General features: G+C 39.3%; 1 protein-coding gene across 8 annotated transcripts in view; it reads right to left on the bottom strand.

Annotated features, from left to right (window-relative positions):
* The window catches only part of pkp4 (plakophilin 4), an 82,577-nt gene that overhangs the window by 57,020 nt on the left and 1,409 nt on the right, over positions 1-24,148 (bottom strand). For 2 of the 8 annotated variants that reach the window (XM_040148174.1, XM_040148178.1), the window contains exons 1-2: positions 10,687-10,832; positions 8,065-8,198 (exon numbers count right to left, since the gene is read on the bottom strand). In XM_040148174.1, the coding sequence (XP_040004108.1) occupies positions 8,065-8,198; positions 10,687-10,702 (150 nt within the window). In that variant the 5' untranslated portion in view covers positions 10,703-10,832. Of the gene's footprint in view, positions 1-5,508; positions 5,609-8,064; positions 8,199-10,686; positions 10,833-16,311; positions 16,385-24,148 lie in introns of those variants that run through there. The other 6 variants (XM_040148175.1, XM_040148179.1, XM_040148177.1 and 3 more) reach the window with 5 other exon arrangements.

The raw sequence follows: 24,148 nt of genomic DNA, 5'->3' as shown, positions 1-24,148 counted from the left end.
TGGAAGGACTAATCTGACCACAGATTGACTTTTATGTTTGAGGGAAAGTCTTGCCACAAAACAGAAACAATAAAGAACTAAGTCAACCCCCTCCTCTGCACATGCCTGAAGCCCTTACTGCTGTATAGTACCTGCAGATCATGAACCTGTTAAACAGAGAAACACAACAGAAATACAGAAATATGTACACGTACTACAATATGTAGCAAGTGTGAGCCTGTAAATGCTGACAACAACAAAACTGCTTCCGTCACTCTGAATGACACCTGAAATGTTGATACTGGACATCAGCCAGCTGTTTCCACATAAAAACTCACGATCTCAGACATCCAAGTGACAAAAATCACTTGGACTAACAAACCATTTTTTATACTGAGTCCTTTATAACTGCAAATGTGTGATGTTCCTGTCATAAGCCTTGACATTTCAAGGCTTTAGTTAATGCCAACTCTACATAGCGGGTATACTCTATAACAATGTACAAGCTTTCAGGAAGGCACAAGCCTAATCATCACCCTTCATCCCTCCCACTCTTTCTGTTTCCCCAACCTACTGGTGCTGTAACACAAACATAACTAAAATAGGCATAACGCAAAGCCATTGGAGATGTGTGTGTACATTAAGGAGTGCTTGGTGAGGCTAAAATCAAAGCTGACACAACTAAAGGGCCCCTCGCTCCTGCAACTATTCCTCTCGGGGGATACGTGGTAGGAAGCAAAGATGAGGGCAGAATGATCAATGAAATTCTCTTTAAAGACCTGACCTCACACTCACTGATGCTCAGTGGGTGCCACAGGCTCCCTTACTAGACAACCAAAGGCTTCCTATGTGCTTGTTTCAAAATTGAATTTGGCTTTCATCAAAAGGCTGTTGAATATGGTGCTGTTTGCAACTGCTAGGATACACAAACATCTACAGCCTATAAAAGTTTTAATACTACACCATGTGCATTTAAAATTTGTGTATATGAACACCTGAATGGAAAGGCCAGAAATACTTCAACAAAATTTCCCTCCTCATAAAACTTTTGCAAACCTGATTTTTAAAAAATCCCTTTAAACCCAGCATTGTTCAAGTCCATGTTTGTACCTTGCAATATTCTTCTACCTCGTCTTTGCTGGCACATTATTACGCTTTTTTCTGTGTTACCGTCGTCAATCATCCAAATAGCGTGAGACCGACAGCACTATCTGTATTGCACCCCCTTGTGTGTGCACAATACAAACAAAAACAGGGATGCACTTGTAAATATTTCAGAAAGGCTATAATTTTCACCTACCTATCTGATGAACCTGTAAATACAAAGAATCTCATGTAACCCTACCTAGTTACCATTAGTGACTAGCCTTTGTGTGGGTTCATTCTGAACAGAGGAGCCCAGCAGTTTAAGTGATTTCGCAGTCTAACTCAGATAGAGAAAATGTATCAAACATAACCTAAAAAATGCACTGAAAAGATATGTTTCGTTTTTTGTTGTCTAAGTAAATGTGATTATTATGTGTAATATGAACCTGAAATCGAATCAGCCCTACAACCAGCACCTCGCCCCAATTCTGAGGGATTTCTTTCTAAAAAAGGAGAAATTACCTGGTTTTCCAACCTGACTTTATGATCTTTTGGAAAGTTTGTTTTTGTTTGAGTACCTGCATTACTGGCCTTTTCATGATGCAATCCTGTGGCATTTTCTTAACAACAATTATTTAGTTGGAATCACATTTTGATTAGCATCATGTTTTACCAACAAGTTGGACTCTCGCTTGAAATTTGCATATTATTTGGGTAGAAACATACCCTTGCAGAATCACGTTATCTAAAAGCTAAGCAGGCTAAGAATGGATGAAAAAAGGTTCAAGCCAGTTACATTGCACGTTATTCTATGAGACATATTCTAAAGTTTTTACTACACTTCATATCTCTCAACATCCATTAATGGACTTTTTTAATTTCAACAGATGCAAATTGTTATGTATTCTGCTCTTGCAAAGTATTTCAATCAGCAGAAACGAAAATGCCAAAAGTATTTGACATTGTAAAACATAGGTTCTTCTACAGTGTAGAAAGGTCTCCTAATCAGGCAATGATATGGTATTTTTAATGTGCATTTAAATGCACACAGTGTTGGCTCAGACAAAATGCAATCAACCATTTTAATCATTAAATAGTTGTAAACTGCTAATGACCTGGTGGTGAAAAGCCACCTGACTGAACATGGCCATCAACACACTTCAGTATCATTGAGCGCTTCACTGAACCTGTACCTGCATTCCTTGAAAGGTATACTGGATACAAGAGAAAAAAAGGAATAAAATTAAAAATCTAATTGTAAGATTCAGTAATATTCAGCTTGAGGAGTTCTTCAACTGTTTCCAGCACAAAAGGCTGGATTATGCGAAAAAATTCTGGAGAGTCCACAGAAATTTACAAGGGATGCACAACACTTAATGGTCTTGCTGATGTCTCATTACTGTGATATGCAGGGTTTTATTCAGCCAATACCAATCCTGATGCAGGTTCTTATTGTTATCCATTCATTTCAATACCACAATGATTCTCGTTTCAACTAATGTAGGTTTTACGGTAATTGTAGATGCAAACATGTAGGAAAAACACTGCCTCATTAGTACCTGGCTTGCTTTTGTCTGTCTATACTGCATTTTTTTCCAAAGTCTGCTATCATTGAAGGAGAGGAGCGTAAATTAATTAAACTCAAAATGTACAAAATACTGAAAAAGTTATGCCAAAATAAATTAATAAATGAATAAATCTTTGCTCTTGCATTTTCTTAACAATAGGTCGGTCCTTGTATGTCTCCCTGTAATAGTGCGACGTTGATTCAATATGGGGCATTATATTCTAATTAAAGACAGTCACCTTTGTCATCAGCCAGTGAAAAGCTTTTTCTTTGTAAATCACATCTTGCCAATTTAGGGATCAGACAAAATTCTGCCTTTACTAATTTACTTCACTGCTTGTATCATTCATGCACACTCAGCTGTTTCACATCACTTCATACACATTGAACCATTCAATGACTCCCTGTGCCCTGTGCCCTGTGCCCAATGTGATGGTGGCACTGTCATCCTGGAACAGGACAATAGAGTAATGTTGTTTTGATCTGCAGTGAAACTGCATTTGTTACATTTCTCTAGGTATTCATTCACATTTTTTTGTCTTTGATAACCATCTGTACGCATAGTATGTTTGAAAAAATTAAAATTACAGTTGTATAGGTTGTGGAGGGAGAAAAAAAGTAATAGAAAAAAATGGACTCTAAGATGAGACGAAAATTATCAGCGTCTATCTTTCTCTCTTTGTAATTTTCATTATTCTGCAGCATATTCTTATTGCAGAAAATCTCCCAGTGGATGTTTACACTGCATTGGCCAATTTTCACCACCCATCTAACATTTCTTTTCTCACATAATGCCCCAATAGAGCTGAGCGATATTATAATTAAAATTTGTTCAGAACCCTTTTTTAGACAACTTTTTGTAAAATGGTAACAAAGTATATTCCATTGGGAATCAATAAATAATAATATACAATTATCACCCAGCCTTATCCCCTACCTGCTATTTTTTGAGTCGAGGAAGCAGAACAGAACCTTGATTTACAGCACAGAAGATATAGCCAATCACATTTAGTGTTGTAACACACAGCTGTCATGTCAATATTGAGGCAGCATCTGACATCTAGTGAAGCAGTATCTGCCATCCGTGTCAGATTAAATGAAATCAATTACACTTTCACCTCATAAAAGTATAAGGTTTATTGTTTTCAGTTTTCATAGATTAGCAATTTTAAAAAAGGGAAACATATTTTATTAATATTTTACCCTGAGTTCATGTTCTCAGGCATCAAAAACAGAGCCGGTGATTATGATGCCCGAGTCCCTTGACTTAAAGTGGCAATCTCGAAGATTTCACTCCTGGTTGATTTGGCAACACCTGTAGTCACTAGTGGTAACAGCTAATACAGTTTAATACTAGAGGTCACAGAATTCTGGGGGCAGCAAAACAACTACTTTAGTTTTAATAAAGAAGTTGGGCAATAATTGGCCTTTTCCCATCGTGATCTGATTACACGCTGCACAGGTATGAGTCTGTGAACAGCAGGGCACAGTGAAAGGAGTTGGTTACCTGGCTGAGAAGTTGGAGGTGTGCAGCCTGTCGCCTGCAGCTTCTTCCATTACTCCCTGCAATATTTCAAACCGATCCTCCGAAAATGAATGTTGTTTTGTAGATGCGTTTTAGATGAATGTTAGCAGTAAGTTGTAAGCTCACTGACAAACACATTGCATTTCCTGTGACTACTTCATAATACAAGTCAACTCGTGTTTTGCCAGTTAAATGTTTTAATGTGAAGCTACAGTAGTAGGACATGTTCGTTTTACATTAGCAGTAATTCAATACAACATTTTTTCCGGGAATGTCGCCATAGACAACCAGTTCCTAATACTGAAAATATATAAATATTGCAATACGTTCAATGGGCCATAGGCTCAATCCCCATTATGTTACCTCATTCAGTGATAGATGGTGACTTCAGAGATATTTATCTGAATGAAAATCTTTGAGATTGGCACTTGTTGTTTCTTCTTCAAATGGATTTTTCTAGATGATTCTCATCTGAACTACTGAGTATTGATTTTTTTCCCCCTACATAGAACTTTTTTAAAATTCAAAATAAAATAAAAAACAAAACATTTCCTTGATATTTTAGTAAAACACACTGACAACACACACGAGCGCTGTGATTGCTGAATCCATTCAAATAGACAATCTGTCTGGATGAGTGCCTTCCATAGCCTCCCACTGCTGCAATTACTCTAAAATTAAACAATACTTGAAACACCCCCTTTGGTTGAATTAAATTCTGATGAGATAATAATTACTGAAGAGGGGAAATTTGTAAAGTTTATTCTGAATTACAGCACAGATTTAAACCTTGTGGTTGAGTCAGGTTTGAAAAATACTATGCGGAGTTCTTCGAAGCAAGTAGGAATGTGCAGCAAGAAAAACACTGACATTTAAACACTTGAATGGAGTTTGTTAAAAACCATTATGGATGTGTCATTCAAATGGTGGATCAGTGCTATTAAAGAAGCACAGAGCAAAGATAGGACTCGATTAACCAGGAGCTGCAGCACAACAGAACCAAATCTCAAAATAATAGTAACAAGAATGGGGCTTATTAGTAGTCAGGAGGGAAGAAAAAGAGGGGACAAGCAAATGAAGACACAGAGAGCAAGCACTCATACTATGTTGGTGAATCTGTCCTTGTTTGGGCATCTGGGCAAAGCCTGTGCAGTTGTAACTAAAGCAGTGACAGAAACATAAGTTTGGAAAGAAAGAGAGAGAGAGAGAGAGAGAGAGAGAGAGAGAGAGAGAGAGAAATGGAGGAAGACATGGAGCGAACAAGACGACTGGGGGAGGGGGGTTCAGCAAAGGGAAACGCAGATAAAACACAAAAAACAAAAGATTATAGAGCCATAGAGTAAACACTTACCAAACACCCAGTCATCCTAAGCCCCAGCCCTAACTGCGGCCACAGCTACAGCACAGCAGACTTGCATGTTTACAGCAACAGCGGGATCCCTCGAAGGTTTGCCCCTCAACAATCACAGGAAAACCTTACGTAAAAGCACAGAGGGAAAAAACCCACCAGGCTAGTCTCTGACCTCCTCTGATTTTCACTCTCACTCACCCTCTTATTTGCCTTTCAAGCTCTGTTAAGTACTGGGGAGGATGATTATTTTACAGTCTCTGCTATTTAGCAGGAATCCCCTCTGAGGCATGTCTCCAGCGAAAAGCAACAGCTCAGGCAGAGTGCTCGCTCTTCCTGCTTGCCTGCATGGATATCTGCTCTAACAAGACGAACCACTGAGGAATACTCTAGGGAAGGAAGCGACATCGACAGGTGCTCCCTCCTTCCTTCCTTCCTCATAAATGTAAACAGAACGCACTTTCCTGCAGTAAGCCTAAATGGACTTTCTATGGGCTATTTGATTAGAGGATGCATTTAATGAATTTCAATCTGTAGCTCAACTGAAGTGTCATTCGAGGAAAACTAGAATTACTGCCTTGCAGTTGTATGCCTCCACCCAACGAGTGAAGTTGCAGCTTAAATCCACGTCTGTCCAGACTCATATAATAAACGTATTGAAGACTTTGACGGAAATAAATAAAAGGTATTTTATCATAATTAGTGTATGAATTCTAGAGGTATGGCCAAAAACATGTTTAGTGAGGTCACAGTCATCTTTGACTACCATAATTCTAATCAGTTCATCCTTGAGTCCAAGTGAACAATTGTACCTAATTTGAAGAAATTCCTTCGAGTCATTTCTGAGATAACACATTCACGAGAATGGGACGGACAGACAGACGTAAGTACGGATTGACAGACGGACAACCCAAAACCATAATGCATCAGGCCACTTCTGTTGTTGGCGCGAAGGCACAAAAACAGGTGTGGGAGATGACACGGAGAGAAAACAACATCATTAATAATGAGCAAAATCTCTTTAGCCCAGTTTGCCCTGTGCTGGATTCCCAAGAATACAGTATGGAGGACTAAATTAAAGCTAGAGAGGAAAGGAGAGTGTGTATGTGTGTGTATCAGAAGGGAGTGTGGATGAATCACAGAGAGACAGGCAGCGATGGAGTGAGTCAGAGGGCATGTCCCACCGCAGACTCACAAACGCTGCTGGAAATGATCTTCCTGGTTATCCATTGATACAAGCCAGGCCATGACCGCAGGCAATAAATAAACCAATAGCTCCTAGTCAGGCTTATTCTGGTTCTGGTTTTCACAAGAAAACGTAAACTGGTCCACTCTGACCAAAGTTCTGCTATCAACAAAATGTTTTCATCATCTCACATGCAGACAAATGGCAATCTTCAACAATCGGCTCTGTGCCAGGAGCAGTTCTAGGGTCAGTGGGCATCCGTGACTTAGTCCTGAAATCTTTAAATGAGTCTGGGGTTACACATCTATTAATAAACATTGCATCATAATCACATGCAAATATCATTATTAGTAGTAGCAGTAGTTCAACTTAGTGAAATACTTCAGGTAGCATGCCTTATGGATCAATATCAACATAATTAAAAACCCACCGAGGTGCACATTAGAATTAGTTTCGAACAAATTTTCCAGCCACTCTGTGTTTGAAATAAGAGTTAATAAATGAATGGTTGTTATCAGGTGCTACCAAATAAACAAACTGGGTTATGTTATGTATGAAGGCACACCTGCAGGGCTCTGCCATCCAGCAGCACTTATTGTTGTTTGGGATTTGGGAGAGGGGTTGAGTCAGGCGGCCTGCAGGTTGGACCGGCAGGACAACTATGCTGTGGCCTACGGTGACTTCCCACCTTCTGTATCATCATTACCAGGGGACAAGTCAGCGTCTGTTAAATCAGTTTGCTTTCTGAGACATTTTAATGTCCAGAGCTTGCTCTTTATCATAGTGTTTATGTTTTATAATCAGTCTACACGTTCCTGTAGACACACAATGCGTCAACACATAAAATGCGTTACCAACTGTAATAGTACAGATACACATAGCAGTCCTGTTTTGTGTTTACTTTACCTGCTTTATTTTAGTGGACTGAATGTAAAGTCCTAAAAGATTGTCACTGAAAAATCCCCTATCTGATGCTCCAGGGACAGGAGCTGAGCAAAAGGATTACACCAAGCCCCCAGGAAGAGCATCCAGCGGCACACAGGGTATTGCAACCTTTTGCGTTTATCACGTGATGTGAGTTAAGATATGGTCTTTGCTGAAAACTTTCAGGGTGTATGCCCCATAAGCCCACCCTGTAAGCCGCCCTCTTGTGCCTCCAATGCTCTGTGGCACATGTTATGCGATTACTGTGAGAACAGGGTGCCTGACACAAATGTGACACAAAATAGCAGGAAAAACATGTCCACATACTTGGCCCAGTGGATTTCTTCCTATTACAATGTGCAATGTATATAAAAACAGTGCCATAATAGGAGAGATGTAACGTGAATTAATTGGCTCTTTGCAAAGTATGATCGTAAGAAACATCCTACCTGTTCTTTGACAGAGGCCAGGATGTTGTTGGCGGTGTTGTCAGCCTCCATGTTGCGGCCAGTTGAACTGTCGCGGATGGTCAGTGGAAGCTCCTCCTCCGTCACTGGGCTCTGCTCAGGAGCTGGCATTCCTCCTACATAAACACACACACACACACACACACACACACACACACACACACACACACACACACACACACACACACACACACACACACACACACACACACACACACACACACACACACACACACACACACACACACACACAAACAGACAATAATCTGGTCACCACAGGCACTCTGCTCTGGAAAAAACAAAACCAAAAAAACAAAACAAAAAAAAACCCCACAATCTTGTACACATATACCAGACTGTGTGCATGTGTGTGACAACACATTCCTCTCGCAAATACACTTAGTCAACCCCTAACCAATACACACAGGCAAATGATGCTGAGAAGTGACTATCAATGGTCACACGCCACCACCAGCAATACACAAACACACACCCACACATGCCATATGGCCCAAAGAGAAAAAGACTGTCAATGTTTCATGTCTGTGACAGTGCAAATCAATGCCATATGGCCTTGAGACAACACATGAGTTAAATAATGATTTGTGTATGTAATACAGTCACATAAAAAGACTACAACATGAACAGAGCAAAAAACAGCGATACTAGTCAAGCAACAAAAGACTGGAAATTCAAATCCAAGCAATGCAAAAGCTGCCCTAAAATACCAAGCATGTGTGCACACAGGTGAAAACTATATATGTTTGTGTATTAGATGCAGTGGAGAGGTTGCAGGAGATGAGTGAGAGCAGCCCTTTAAAAAACAATGAAACAAAAAAAACAAGTCAGCAGCTTGACAGTAGAGGTAAGGTGGTCCTGTCTCCTTCGCTCTCTCTGGCCACTTGTCTGGGATTGAAATGTGAAAGTAGAACAAATAGTTATGGTCTCATTATATCTGCTGACAGGGAGAGTGTCAAGGGAACGCTGCTCAAGGTGGATCCATATTTACTAGGAGCAGCCTGTTGAGCCAGACAGAGCAGTTTAAGGCTGCAATTGCTGCCTCACTGCTCAGGACTGCAGCAGCAGACAAAAGCAAGGGGTCTTATAACATAGGAGCTTTGTGACTTTAGGGAAACAGAGATTTTACTATGACATTTACTGCCTTAGAGAGGCACTGCTGCTGTCATCTCCAAGATACACATATACAGACAGATTCCTCCCCCTTCTTTTCTACACATATACATCGATCAGCCGCAACATTACAACCAGTTCCCAGTTTCAATGTTGTGGCTGATTGGTTTAATTTTGCCTACATGATTTACTTTACTAAACCAGACAAAACGCAGCCAAGATGACGCACGTTGTCATGAGAAAACAACGTCTTCACTTGTGAATATGTGGTGGAATATCGCTGCTAAAACCATCATGAGATAACCATATGGTAATTTACAAAATAGCCCTGCCACTAGCATTATAACTTATTACTTTCTCCATGAAGGTGTTTATTTTAGTATTCTTCATCCATTATGGCAGCCAGAGGATGACTGGAAGACCTGATATACAGTACAGCGGCTTTACTGAATGAGTCAATTTGGTGCAGACAGACATCATTTTAAAGGGTTAAAGGGTCATATATCGTCATGTAAATGCTCTCACCAACTCATACAATTAAAGAGATCTTTCGCTCAGACAGACAGCCAATTTGTGAGAGCTGGCTTGGTTATTTACAGTGAAAACATAAAGGTGGGGGGGGGGGTATGTGGGAGATCCCCTAGTCATTTGAACGAAATGTAACCCTGAGGCATTCTAGGAGTCTGTCATCAAGGCAGCATGAGCATTTCAAGGTGTCTGAGCTGAACCAAGCCATGTGCCAGCCCTGGTGTTTAATGACAGATAAGATTTTACTACTACCAAGTATGTTAGTCAGCGCAGGATATTCCATGTATCCCCCTGCCAGTTTCCCATATTCTTTTCCTGCTCCATTCATAGTGTTGCAACATATCGCCCTGCCTCCCTCCCACCTCCACTGCAGCCTTTGAATCAAGGACATGGCACTTTATTCCAAGAAAACACAGCAACAGGAAACGGGAAAAGCTGTTTGAATCTGACAGAACTCCTCCTCCCTACCAAACACAGAAGAGAATTACACAGACAGGACTGACTGAGCACAAATTTTAAAATTGTCAGTAGTTGCTGGGTGGACAAAATTCTTTGTGCTTTCTTTCTCACAATCTTCACATTAGAGGGACAATGAGAGGTGTGTAGATGTATGTAAGCAAGGCACTATTATGGTCATTGTCATTTAAATCACTCTACTATAAGTATAAATGGGCCTCATCATACTAGACCTTTACCCTTCACTGTTTCATTTGATACAATACAGCCTCCTATCAAAAAGGAAAAATCCTCGCCATAACCAAAATCTGTGTTTAACATCAGTCCAAGTGAATATCTCTCTGCAGTCTAAACTTGCCTGTAGGAAACTGCACACTAAGCATTCTGTAGGATATAGAGCCACAGAAAAAACAACATACAAAAAGGAAAGCAAACCCAATCGAAGGCACCATTAACCAAAGAAAAATTGCGATGTGTATCTCGGCCTACCTCTGAAATTCCCCATTATATCTGGTCCAGAATGATTTCAATCTGCTTAGCTCTCAGTAGCTCTGAAATAGGAGTGAAGACACTGATGCTGCTGCCAACCTACCACAGTCGCCACAGTCACACGGCTGACTGGTTCTCCAACATTTCTCTTTGTGTTTCCCTCTAGATGCTGAGGGGAAAAATACCCTTACCGAATTCTCTGGCAGTTAAAAACTTTAGTATTTCAAGACCTTCCACAGTCTGAGGAGCCAGCAGAAGGCTGAGAAGTAGGTGAGAAGCGAAAAAGGGGAGCCCAAACTGTGCAGCTTTCAAGGCTGTCATTTTATTGATGCCTAAGGACTATACTGCAAGTTCCCACGGAGTAAAGATGACCTCATTCTGGTCTGAACTAAACTGAGGCAAACCAGTCTCTAATTATTACTGTTATGGTTATTTCCCTTGACTAAGCAGAAAATAAACACACTGTATATAACAAGATCTTAGAGCACCACATGACAAAACAAAATCTGTTTGCCTTAAACAATATTTCTTTCAGTGACAGCTTTGTCTAACTATTCAACATGGAATTATAAACATCTCTTCTACAAGACACTGTTTCTAGGCAAACCTAAATCTCCTCTTTAAAGTATTATAATCCAAGTCTGCCGAGAAAAGTCTTAGTCTGACCCCACCCTGACTCATTGGATCACGTGGTCTGATCTACTGACCTCAGACTCCAGCCACTCCTTGGAGCTTCTTACACAACCCCTCTTTCCATGACTCTCTGTCTCCCAAACTAAATGTAGCTCAAGGTGAAAGGAAGGAAAAGGAAGTGGAAGCAACTGTTCAACAGTTTTTACAAATCTGGAAGGCTCTGCTTAAGTGCAAAATCTGAATGATAGAATATGTTTTAAAGGGAATGATGCTGAGGAGAATCGAGACAGATTTACTGTCTCAGATTCAAACACTGTCTTCTTGCATCCGTTTCACCTACAGACATTGATTCATAAATTCTCTGATCCATTTGAAAGCCACCTGTGCCTTGTGTCACTTTCCCCAAGGAGCACTACAGCAGCATATCTAATATCAGTCATCACCCAGGCTATGTTAACATACATACAGGAAACCAGGTTATTGAGAGATATCAGGTTAAAGGAGGAAACCTAATAGACTGTACGTTTACATGCTCTGAAATAACATAATCACTGTAACTTCTGTGTTTACGTGCAGCTGGTCAGTAAGCACTCTTCTTATAGGGCCTATTTTGAGCCAGGACTACATAGACTACATACTGTATTGAAGTGAATTAGTGACTTATCATTCTGAAGCCTGAAGAACACACAGTTTTCCTGACTGTGTTCATGTATCTGAATTTACAAATAGCCTGCAGTTAAATTAGTTCAATTTAATTTCAGTTTCTGTTTTAGTCTGACTTTCGATTTGATTATTTTGTTCTTTCCTTTCATGCCACTGCACTGCTGTCACAGTGATACTACCTGTCCGAAGTGTTTGTCATGAAGTCATTTCATGTGCTCTTATAAAAACACTGCTGGAAAGCTGCTTAAAAGACACACAGGGCTGAGAAATCAGGTTTCTCCAGCAAAAACCTAGGCTTGTTTAACTGTTTCATCTGAATCCTTTATTGCTTACATGACATCACATGTTACGGCAGAAATCTGACAGACAATAGGTTATTTAAGTGTATGTAAATGCACTGACTGATGTATTTCTTAATTTCTCACTTTCACTTCAAGAGGAGATAAACTAAACGCAGTGTTCCAGTGAGTCAAAAGACCCATTGTCTGTCAGTCAGCGGGAGGAGGGTTTGTCTTCAGGAGGCTGAGTGACACCAGGTCACAGTCATTCAACACAGGCAAATGAATATGAGCTGAGAAATAATTATATATTACCCTGAATTTCAGTCTGGGAGAAGCAGCAGTTCAAATACTGATTACTCCGACTTGCTGAGATAAAAAGGGCCGCGAAATCTACAGCAAAAACAGAGCTGAGACCTGCTTAAGGTAAACCTACAACAGGTTACATCTCCTCTTATCTACAGCACCTCTTTTTGAACAGAAGAAGGTGAAAGGTAACATAATAGGTTAATTGCCATCTTCTTAAAACTCAATTTGAGTTCTATATATGGAACCAAACTTAGCAATCCATGGAGTGAAATCACGAAATATCTACTTGTAAGAGCTACATTGTGTGCAGTAATCTAATAAATGTTACAGTGCATCAAACATGTAATCCCATTAAAACTATGTGCCTCCAACTCATCCACCCACAGGATGAATGAAACAAACATGAAGTTTTCAAAGTACATGCTTCGTGTATACAGTACAGTAAGGTTTAAGACATTTTAGTTGTTTAGATTTTTATCCATCAGGGAGGCATCTGATCACTCCCAAATTCATTCTGCAGCATGACAACAACCTCAAATATACAGCCTGAGTCATAAAGAACCATCTGAAGCAACTAGAAGAACAAGGAGTCCCGCAACTATGGCTGGGTGCCGAATTTTAATGCTTTTATGGCAGTGACCGATTTGCTTTGATACTATCAAGTATTGAAAAATGCCTTGTCATTTGGTACCAAATTTCAATACCTAAGGAGCAAATCTGATCAGCACCAGTGAGCCAATAAGCATGCAGCGTGATTGTACCAACATCTAATAATGCTGGTGATTGGCTATCTAGAGTAACGTCACAACAACACATCGTGGAAGCATGCAGGAAAAACACTACGCTACGCCCAGAGACAGGGCTGGCTCTGTAACTGGCAGCAAACCACACATCTTTGAAGTTGTGGCAGAGAGTGAACAAACTGTTATCCATTATGAATAATCCTGAACACCCTGGACAGGCAGTGGAGCACTTTTTCTAACAGACTGGTTCAGCTCTGCTGTCACAAGGACCGAAATCTCTCCTGCCCATGGCAATAACACAACACAACTCCGCACCTCTGTCTGACGGAGAACTCTCAGCTTATAGTTTCTGGTTCAACCAAACTCCACTCTGTTTCCACAACCTTGCACACTATGTATATTGAGATATTTATTTACCTTATGTTTTTATTCTTTGTGTTTATTTTTGTACTATGTAAATTGAGCTACTTTATTTTATTTTGTTATAAATTGTGTTTATTTTTCTATTATGTAAATTGAGCTATTTTTATTTTACATTGTTTTTAGTTGTGTTTACTTTTCTACTCGGCTTCTTTAACACAAGAATTCCCCAAACTGGGATCAATGAAGTATATCCATCTATTGATGTATCCATCTCACATGTGTGTGTGTTGTTGTATTTTGAGAGGCTTGACTACAGTGTACTTGCACGGTAGGTGTAAAAATGCCTAAGAGATCATAAGTGTGGCTCCATTTTATCAGGTTCGATGCCAATAGTGCGCAATGCATTATGTGCAAAAAGGACATTGCTGCCAAGACTAGCGACTCAACAAATTTGATGAAACATTTGAACATAGATGGAATAAATTTAAGAGCAGAAAGTTTCTCCATGTTTGACTGCAAGAAGAACGGACCACAGCCATCTTCCTCCCAACATTCAAGTCCACCCTAACATTACAGAGCCTCCTTCACAATCTCCAACAACGGATTCCCCCACATTGGAGATTAATGAGGATGGTGCTATGACTGGGATTATAGCCGGTAACAGTTAGCAAACAGGAAAATTTGCCCAACTTGTACATGGTTGTTTGCTAAATTTAATGATAGCAGGCTTGTCTGTTAACCGAGAAAGCAGACATGTTGATTTTTCTGAGGAAGAACTGCTGAATGAAGCCTCTTTATGATGTAAAGTTCTCAAGTATGCAGCTGTGAGATTTAGACACTGACTTGCAACTGTTTGTTTTGCACTGAAAATTAATTTCATGGATTCATTTTATCTTTTACATTTCATTCCTTTGTAATCTAATATTTTTTGTTGGAGTGGCAGTGGTTCAGAGATACAGCAGTTGTCTGGTAATCTAAAGGTTCCCACTTTGATTCAGGCTTTTATACATTTTTTTTTTTTTGATATTGTGTTAACAGACAACTTCTAGTTGAGGTAAATGGCTTTATTTTTTATGTTGTAAAACTGCTTTGAGTTAGTAAATATGCCAAGGAGCTTAAAAATAAAACTATAGAATTGTACCCTAATGTTTAATGAAGTTTTTTTTTTTTTAAATAGATTTTGTAAAATTGGTATCAAATAGAGTTTCTCTCAGGAACCGGTGATACTCTATTTGGTATCGGAATCAAAAATTTTTGAACCATACCCAGCCCTGCTTGTAACAGATAATCTGGCCCCCAAAGAGCCCTGATCTCAACATCATCGAGGCAGTCTGGCATCATGAAGAGACAGAAGACACTGTCGAAGTATAAATCCACAGAAGATCTGTGGCAAATTCTCCAAGAAGCTTGGAACAACCTACTTGCTAAGTACCTTGAAATTCTGTGCAGAGGTGTACCTACAAGAGTACAAGAGTGACTACCCCCTTTGTTTTGAAGGCAAAGGGGGTAGTCACAGAAAACACTGGTTTGATTTTCTTTTTTTTTGTTTACTGCTCTTTGTATGAAGTTAACTAATAAATAAAAACTATCCATAGCATTATTTTTGAAAGCATTTTCACGTCACAGCATTTTTTTCACGAGTGCCTAAAACTTTCGCACAGCACTGTATATCTCAGCTGGATTCACTGTGGCTACCTTAAAGAGAGCAACCAACTTCAACCTGCGCACGAGGGACTGTTCAGTGAAATCATGTGGTGTATTTTTGATGAAAACCGACATGCCCTCGGGCCCCTGTGGCACATGATTGCTTTTAACGTATCTAGAGTGAACTAGCAGCATTATAGAGCATGTGAAATGTCTGTTGAGAGACATGCAGTCCCATTACTAATCTCTCAGCAGCTACAACGTCCCAAAAGACCCAAAATGCTTAATTGCTTCTTTCAAACATTGTATTGACTATACTTCCCTGAATAAAACTAACATAGTCCACTATAATTTATCACAATTCACTAGGACGAACAATAACATATTTCAGTCTCAATAAATAGAGGTACAATAACATCTTTGCATCAGCTCAAAAAACCATTCACAACAGCAACATTATAATTTATAGCAAGTCATTGAATTCTGAAACATTTTCTGAAATCCCCTACGCTACACACAGTTAGGCTAAACACATAGTTAGGAAGTGCTGACTGAGGCCGTGACAAAGTAATTGCTCTGAGCTGATTTCAGAATGTGGGTATAACAATATACAAATGGTCCTATAGATACTGCATGTCACCGATTAACCTTAACTTTAGACAGTACACTTCTCTAAGTATTAACATACTGTGACTTCTTAGTAGGTGCCACACGTGGAAAATTCATTTCAGAAAGATGACAAATTCTCTGTAAGTGTCCCACATGATGAACTTGCCAGCAGCAAAACACAAAAAGTTATTATTAGATCCCTAGATGTTTGACTTTCTGCTGCTCTCAACAGCTGAAAATGCTTTGCTCATATTGACACACCCTACTGCAAAGGAATGTCTCCTTTTCCCAAAAAACAGCCTCACATGCACACACAATCACTCTATTAATCATTACCTTGAATAAGCAGAGAATGATGTCCCCTCCCTTAAACAGACACATACCTGTCCTTCGGTTGATATAGGATTAACGAAGGTGAGACGTATTAGGCATTATGGAGTCAAGACAACAGTCCAACAGCATCCCCTCCAACTTCTCAACAATGTGGACATGAAAAGAAACGATTCAGAAGCTGCACCCATGCCTGCCTCACACCTTCAACCTCACCCTGGCAAATGTTGCAATATCCTGAGGCCTATCGGAGCATGTGTATCCACAGGGCAGGGCTTGCCTCTATGAAAAGGCAGAAAACACAGTCATTAAAAAGTCTACTTAACACTCAGAATCGCACAGACTAATGCCCGACACCACATCCAAACTCTCTGAGCTGCTGTTTATCTTGCAATGTTTACTCAAAGAGGGCACGGGGAAGATGACTGCAGACCAAATAATCCACGTTTGCACTGCGCAGCAGTAAAAACACAAGACTAACTTTCCGAGAACAACTTCCCTCAGTGATCTTTCAACCTCAAAATCATTTCCTCACAACAATACATCAACTAATGGAGAGCGGAGAGGCTCAAAGGCTCATCAGCTGTTTCCAACATGTCATCACCAGTAATACGTTGTGACAGGACGGGACATAAATTATTCTGATTGGATGTAAATCCCTTAAATAGAATCAGGGTTTGTGCTAGACCGACGTGCTTCATCCTGTCACACACTGTTAGAATACATTTAACACCCTAATGCCTTTCTGCATACAGTTACAATGCAAACACAACTACAGCAGCAGTGCTTCCCAGCAGAATTACAGCGTAATTCTGTTTATATCTCCTGAGAAGTCGATACAAACTCATTCCTTGTTTAACAGATGCAACACAAGAGGAAGGTAGCAGAAGATTTCATACGCTAATTGTCAACGTTGAATAAAAAGAATTTGATAATGGCTTGGGATGGTCATTAACTTACCTCATTTAACAGTTCAGTCAAAATGTGTTTAATCTATGCTACAAATTTGATCAACACTCCACACTCTATTTTCTGTGTCAATCATTTTCCCTCTGCTGAGCATATCGGATGGTCATCAAATGATCATAGTTCAATTTTATGTCATTTGGGATTCTGAGAGAGAGGTACCAAGACCAAGAAATACCAAGATCATCCAAATGACAAAAATTGAAAAGGAAAATTAGCATAACAAGGGTCCTGGTATTGGCAGCGTCCTGGCTCCACAATGTAAGGTGTCTCTGATGTGAATAACTAACATCACTCTGCACTTTTTATTGAAACTGATTACAGCAAGAGATTAAGTAATTTTTATTTTCGTAACACTATAACAACAAAAGTTAGTTGAAACCACAAACATCTTAATGTCACAACACAATATAACAGAACAGCGTTACACATTGAACTGACTTCTATCTAAACCAATTATAGTTTTAAAAAACAACATGCTATGTTATCATAACACCAACTCCTCTGTCCCTCTATTATTCCTGTTAGCATGTTGCCTGTCCAACATTTCATGTAAACCAAAACCAAACATCTGCAGTCTGACTGAAACGCATAAGCAATCTTTGTAGTTCTCGTGTTTGCAAGCGCTTAACCATGTATAAAAGGTAACCGATAACAGATACACTATTGTATCCATACAGTTATGACTGATGGTGAACGAGGATGAACTCTAGGAGCCAACACAACAGTCTAGGCAATCTAGAACTTTTATTCCCCTAGATTTATATGTTCAGTTCAATTATGAATGATCTGAATGAGCTGGAAAATGCATCTTTGATGGTGACCGGTGCTATGTTCTGGAAATCATATAGCTTTTCTGCTTTAGCAGAATATAATCAGTTTATACTGACACACTGTTAGTTACAAAGTTGTTCCTCTGATTTGCATGGGCACTGCCTACTCAGTGCTCAGGGCGTCCGAGTGGAAAGACAGTGGTCATAAAACAACATACTGCTAACCATTCAAATTTTGAGTGCTACTGCTACTGATAACTGCACCAACACAGTTTTAGACAGGGACCTAGTGATCGACATGAAGCAAAGCCCTGAATGAAAAAAGCCAGGACATTAATAAATTGCGGTACTGTTAATAAGCACATTTCAAGGCCTTTTGGAGATGACTAAAAATCAGTCTCAGGAATACCTGTCCTGAATTATTGCTAACACTACAATGGTGAGGGTTTCTGTAATTAAACAATAACTTAAACTCAAAAGTAGAAAAAATGCAACATTTATTTTAGCATTCTCTGGCAAAAATTCTTGCTTTTGGTCTGGAATTTCTTTAAAGCAAGCCCTACCCCCGGAGTGACCATTTAGTGGCTCACAATATAATTGCCCCAGTGCTAACAACATATTTTTAAGCAGTTAAGATGACTGAAATAACATGAACTACAACATGATATTTACCATTTCTTTTGGCATCCTCTGGTTTGGCCTGCAGGTTGGAAAGTGATCTCCGGAGGTCCTAAGAGAAAACCTAATCCATACATCTATACACCTCAGACTGGACAAGTCCCTTCAGGAGGTGTCCTAGTATTATCTTAATCTGAGCTCTGCCTTAACATCCACTTGAAGAGTGAAACCAAAATAAAGAAAAATGTAAAGAATGAAAAAGGATGAATAGATTTGTTCTGAGTATTGATTATTTTGGAATTACCCTGTGGTGAGTAGTAAAAATGTGAGATGTTTCATGCAAGTTACTGTGAATAACACAGCAAAAGAGGCAATGAGAGTAAAAATAAAGAGCTTTTATCGGTATTGTGAACCATCTTTTACAGTAAACAATCAAAAGCTAACATGTTACTGTTGAACTCAAGCCCCGGGGACAGAGCCCGGCTGTGAAGCAATTTGGGCGTAGAGGCCACACGGGGCACTGCAATTTCCAGATTAATTATGTGACGCACACTGACCCAAACAACATTTTTCACATACGCAATCATTGGAAAAGGAGCCACTCTAAAATGATGAACACATTTTTCTAATCCATTCAGTCCAAAAACATCTGGAAAGTTTAGAAGAGCCACATGATTAAGTTATTTTATCCCATTCATGTGTGCAGGGAGCCAAAAGGAAGTCAGTTGGGTCAGGCAGCCAAAGTCTCGGACACGCATGCTCTCAACAGTTCGGATGGAGAAGGACTCTAGGGCGCATACGCTATGAACCCGAAAAACATGGAAGCATGAGGAAGCCTGTAGTGTCTTTTAAGTGTGTGTTAGCAGTTTGCATGAATGGGGCAATATCTTTGTATCAACTGAAACACCTGATGTGCCTGTTATTAAAGTTATTGAAAAGAAAATCAGTATCACTGATGACAGAACTAAAATACAAATCTCAGTAAAGTAATAGTTGGATAATTCTGTGATTACTACCTGCTCCATTTAACAGTGAGCACTTGCGTAAAGTTAGGTATGTATGATATGTATGAAATGTATGATAACACAACTGACAACTCAGAATAATCCTTGGAAAGTAACACTGGAATAAGTGAAATGTGTAAAATCAGTTCCTGTACCTTGTGACCATCAGGAAATACATTGAACCATGATGCAGAAAAGACAGAAGGAATTAAGTTACTTAAGTAAATGTTAGGTCAGTCAACCAGCACCAGCTGACTTTTTAAAATAATGATTTCGTTCAGGTGAGTATATATTGTATTTGATAGCCAAGATTTTTAATTTTTTGGCAAAGTGCAACAGAAATTTCTGGGGCATACTCATACCAAAAAGGTGAATCTCCTACTGCAATGTCACTGCCTACTGAGGGGAGTGTAGGTTTTCTGTTATATGGCACCATCTGGATAATCTATCAAAGGGGATTTAATTGAAAACATAAATCACACCCCACAAGTTAGTAAAATAAATTCCCCCTTAGTTGTACTCTGTAATGATTCATTGAGGAGGTGTATGACTTTGCAGCTCTGCAGAGGTACGTATAGTTTTATTTGAGGCATTTTCTAGAATTTATATCCTTAGGGTGCTACAGACTTCAAATGTGAATGCCATCATGTTCATCATATCACATAGAGATACTTCTGTAAACCTTATATATATATATATATATATATATTATTCTTATATTCTTTCAGTACTTCTGGATTTATTTCAGCTACAACAGGAAACCTTAAAAGATGTGTGAGCACCTGGGAATGAATGTCCATCCAAAAACAAGAGGGCTTGTCATTGTTCAGAGTCACTGATGCATACAGGGGAGAGTGCAATATGGATGCCAGAAAATCGGTTCTTCCTGAGACGAGACCAAGCTTTAACAGGTTGGATGGGTTTGTAAGGTGGCTAAAGTCATTCTTTAGCCAATATCAACACTTCAGACCTTACAGAAAAAAATGCTGGCAGTTCTGTGATATTTTTTGCTTCTTGGAGATGATCTACTAACTAAAATGTCTTATTCATTTAAGTTGTATCAATCTGTGCACCACTGCCTTATGGATACAGGTTTGACAGCTTTGATGTTGTCACTATATCAAGTTACTGACAGAGAAAGAAAAGATACAGAATAAGCTTTGATATCACTGCCCACATCTGCCTTACAGCTCTACAACCAAATGCAAAGCTTGGGATCTATAAAATGCCATTTTAAATGCCATGTGCTTGAACTGTATTTGTTCATTTCCAATGTCAACAACTTGCCTTTTCAGAGGAAATTTTACTTTGTTGCAGTCTTTTAAATGCCTTGACATTTAAGAAGTGAATCTTCTGCTACTTGGCAGACTTTTATGGAAACAGGTGAGGCAGACTAATCCAAAAGATCGTTTCAGTTTCCTGTTGTAGTGCAGGATCAGGCATAACCCTCATGGTCACTAGAATGTAACCTGACATTGCCTTCACCTTCTGACTAAATTCAGCCACGAAGTGCACTCACATACCACTTTAGGGTGACACTCGATCCCACAAACAAGCGATCTGAGCTTTTAAAAAGTCTAAATTGAGAAACACATAACCTAAGTTCTCATTTAGCTTGTGCTGAAACAATAAATCGATTAAAAAATTAGTAAATTGACCGAAAATTAATCACTTTAATCAGAACTAACTGTCTGAGTCATTTGCTTTAAATTGCACACAAATAGTGGTTCCACTTTGTCTTCTGGGAGGGTTTGCTGATTCTCTGTATTTTACATCATGTAAGTGGACATCTTTGAGTGTGAAGACAGTTGATCAGACCAAACATTCAGTTTTAAGTTGGCCCTTTTAAAACTGACATTTCATAGACTACAGAATCAATTAAAGAAAAAATAATCGACTTATAAATCAAAAATTGAAATAATCACTAGTTACTGCCCTAGAAACATCTAATAATGCACTCATCCTAAGCAATCATTATGTATCAAGATTGTAGAGTTGTTTACAAGTATGGCATCTGGCTCAAAAATTCCCCTCCTGCATTAAGTGTCACTCTAGGTCGTGACATGTTTATATGACTGTAGAGGCTATAGTAGTATTTTCAGGGGTGCATATTTATTATGTCATATACTCCACTGGGATGTACTCCTGTACCACTCCTCCTTTTACCATCAGTAAAGAGAGAGTTTTTGCCATGCATGATAATGTAAGTAGCATTCTGCAATATTCAACATGGAATTATGTGCCTTGTTTAGGTAATTCTGCAGCCAGATAGGCTTATTGATGGCATTGTTTTAGCAAGGAACTTGCAGGAAGACTTCAATAGTAAGGCCACATGTGGAGCAAAAGACAGTGGAAAAGCTCTGTCCCTCTACTGCTGCTGTCCACATAGCAGACACTGATGAGGGGCTGTCGTTCAGACTCAGCATGTCGGGTTCGTGGAGGGCTATTTTACTGGACAAAAATCTATTGTGCACCTAATCTCTAAAAGCGCTGACATGCTTTGGGTTCTGTATTATCTTTAGCTGTCCAGAATCCAACCAAAGCATGAAATCTGGGGCTCTTTCAGGAATCTATCTACATATTCAGTTAGATCAACAGCCAGCATCCACACATGTCAAGGATTATTCACACAAGCCACTGCAAGGCTGAATGCAATCTATACAGGAAGTATGGCTCTTTAATTAGTTTGAATTAATTCATTTTTTACATCTGATAGGAAAGCAGGCCTAATGTAGGAGTGAGCTATGCTGCAAATTTATGACAAACAGTTAAGTTTGAAATCCACCTGCATATTATTCCTTGGGTCTTCACAATATATTTTTAGATATTAAGAATATTTTTTAAATAACTGGTCTGCTTATTGTTTTAATTTGAAAGTTTCCCGAGTGATCTAACAAAGATAGATATAAAGTTCACAATGGAAATTCCCAACTCTATTACATGTGGTTTGTTTGTTCTCAAGGGGAGGCAGGAGAGTAAGATCAACTCTGTTTAGACCACACCATGAGGACGTGGAATGGAAAGAAACTACGATGGATTTGACGAAAAAAGAATTTCCATGCCAAAGGATCCATAAAAGCTTTTCTTTGGTTGATTGCTACTAATATTATCATCCCACATTGAAGCCACACGACAGTAGTCAAGAGAAATTCCCAGGCAAAAAAACCGAACAAAAAAAACCAAACCCATATTCATATAATATCTCTCACACTACTAACAAATCTGCATCATTATGTGTACTCTCAAATTATCCAGTAAAAATATAAGTGTAATGTAAATATGTACAGTCAATCATAACCACTTGTAAGTGTGAATAGTACATCTGTGTTGGTAATGGAGTACATAAAACCCAAACAGCTGACTGCCACTCAGTAAAAGCTCGACTTTTAAGAGCACTTGACTGACTGAACTGTGCACAAGGGATGGTACACTAAAAAATTCTCTTGACTGGCTGAGGGAAGAGGCTGATACTTGAGCACTTCACTTACATACACACACAAACACATGCACAGACACAAGGCAAATAACCAAACAACCAGGCATTGAAGCGAGAGACTGGAAATTTTCTCATTCTTAAAAGGGGAGGGGGGAATACTTTTTGATCCTAGCAGAAAAAAGTAAATCTGACATGTAACATAAGGGCAAGGGCTTAAGCCTCGATGTCAGGCCAGAACGAGGGAGTGAAAAAAAAAAAAACAAGGAAGAGAGGCCCACCAAATGGTTCTAAACTATCATTAATCTATAATCTATAGATTTAGAAAAGGCAACTGTTAGTTATAGTTAAAATCTATAACTAACTGTTGTCATTTCCCATTAAAAAGATCTCACCATGAAGACTGGATCAAACAATCACACCAACACATAAAAGGTATTATGCAAACATGGCCGTGTTTGTGTTGTTGTCTCCTGTGGCAGAAGTTGCCAACAATACTTTTTTAACATCTACTAGCACCTGTATAATCTATACCGAAGGTTTCACAAACATGCATCATTCTCTTGCACAGCAAGAGTGATAAACAACAAGGTGCAGGATAAATGAAACTGACAACTGGTTGGCTGCATGTCTGACCTGCTAGAACCTCTCTTCCTTGTGCCAAACACAGTGGCACTGCCTAAAGTAAAAGCAGAAACTACTAAAAAGAAAACCCCAAAAAAACCAACACCCACACACACACAAAAACAGCGGGAGAGTTTGACTCTTCAAACCAACATCCCGCTGTTGTTTCATGTCCACAGTAAACCACCCTCAATGGTTGTCAGCTGTGAGGCAGTGTGTGTCTTGTGTGGTAATGTGAATCACGAGACGAGTAACCTAGAGATTCCTCTTGGGTGTGTGCACATGTGTGTGTCAGATTGAGTGAGTGTGAAAGAGAGTACACACATGATCTCATTTGCCATATGCACTTCCACTGTTTATTGGCTGAAATAAAATTAACTTGCAATATGGTCACATCAGTGATGAAGGCAGATAACCTTTCCATGGCTGCATGGCAACAGGAAAGACTTGAAGCACTGCTTCCACCATCTTT

This window comes from Xiphias gladius, chromosome 16 (genome assembly GCF_016859285.1).
Source record: "Xiphias gladius isolate SHS-SW01 ecotype Sanya breed wild chromosome 16, ASM1685928v1, whole genome shotgun sequence".
Lineage (NCBI taxonomy): Eukaryota > Metazoa > Chordata > Actinopteri > Istiophoriformes > Xiphiidae > Xiphias > Xiphias gladius.
Note: the sequence above shows the minus strand (reverse complement) of the source record. Positions and strands in the feature narration are given on the sequence as shown.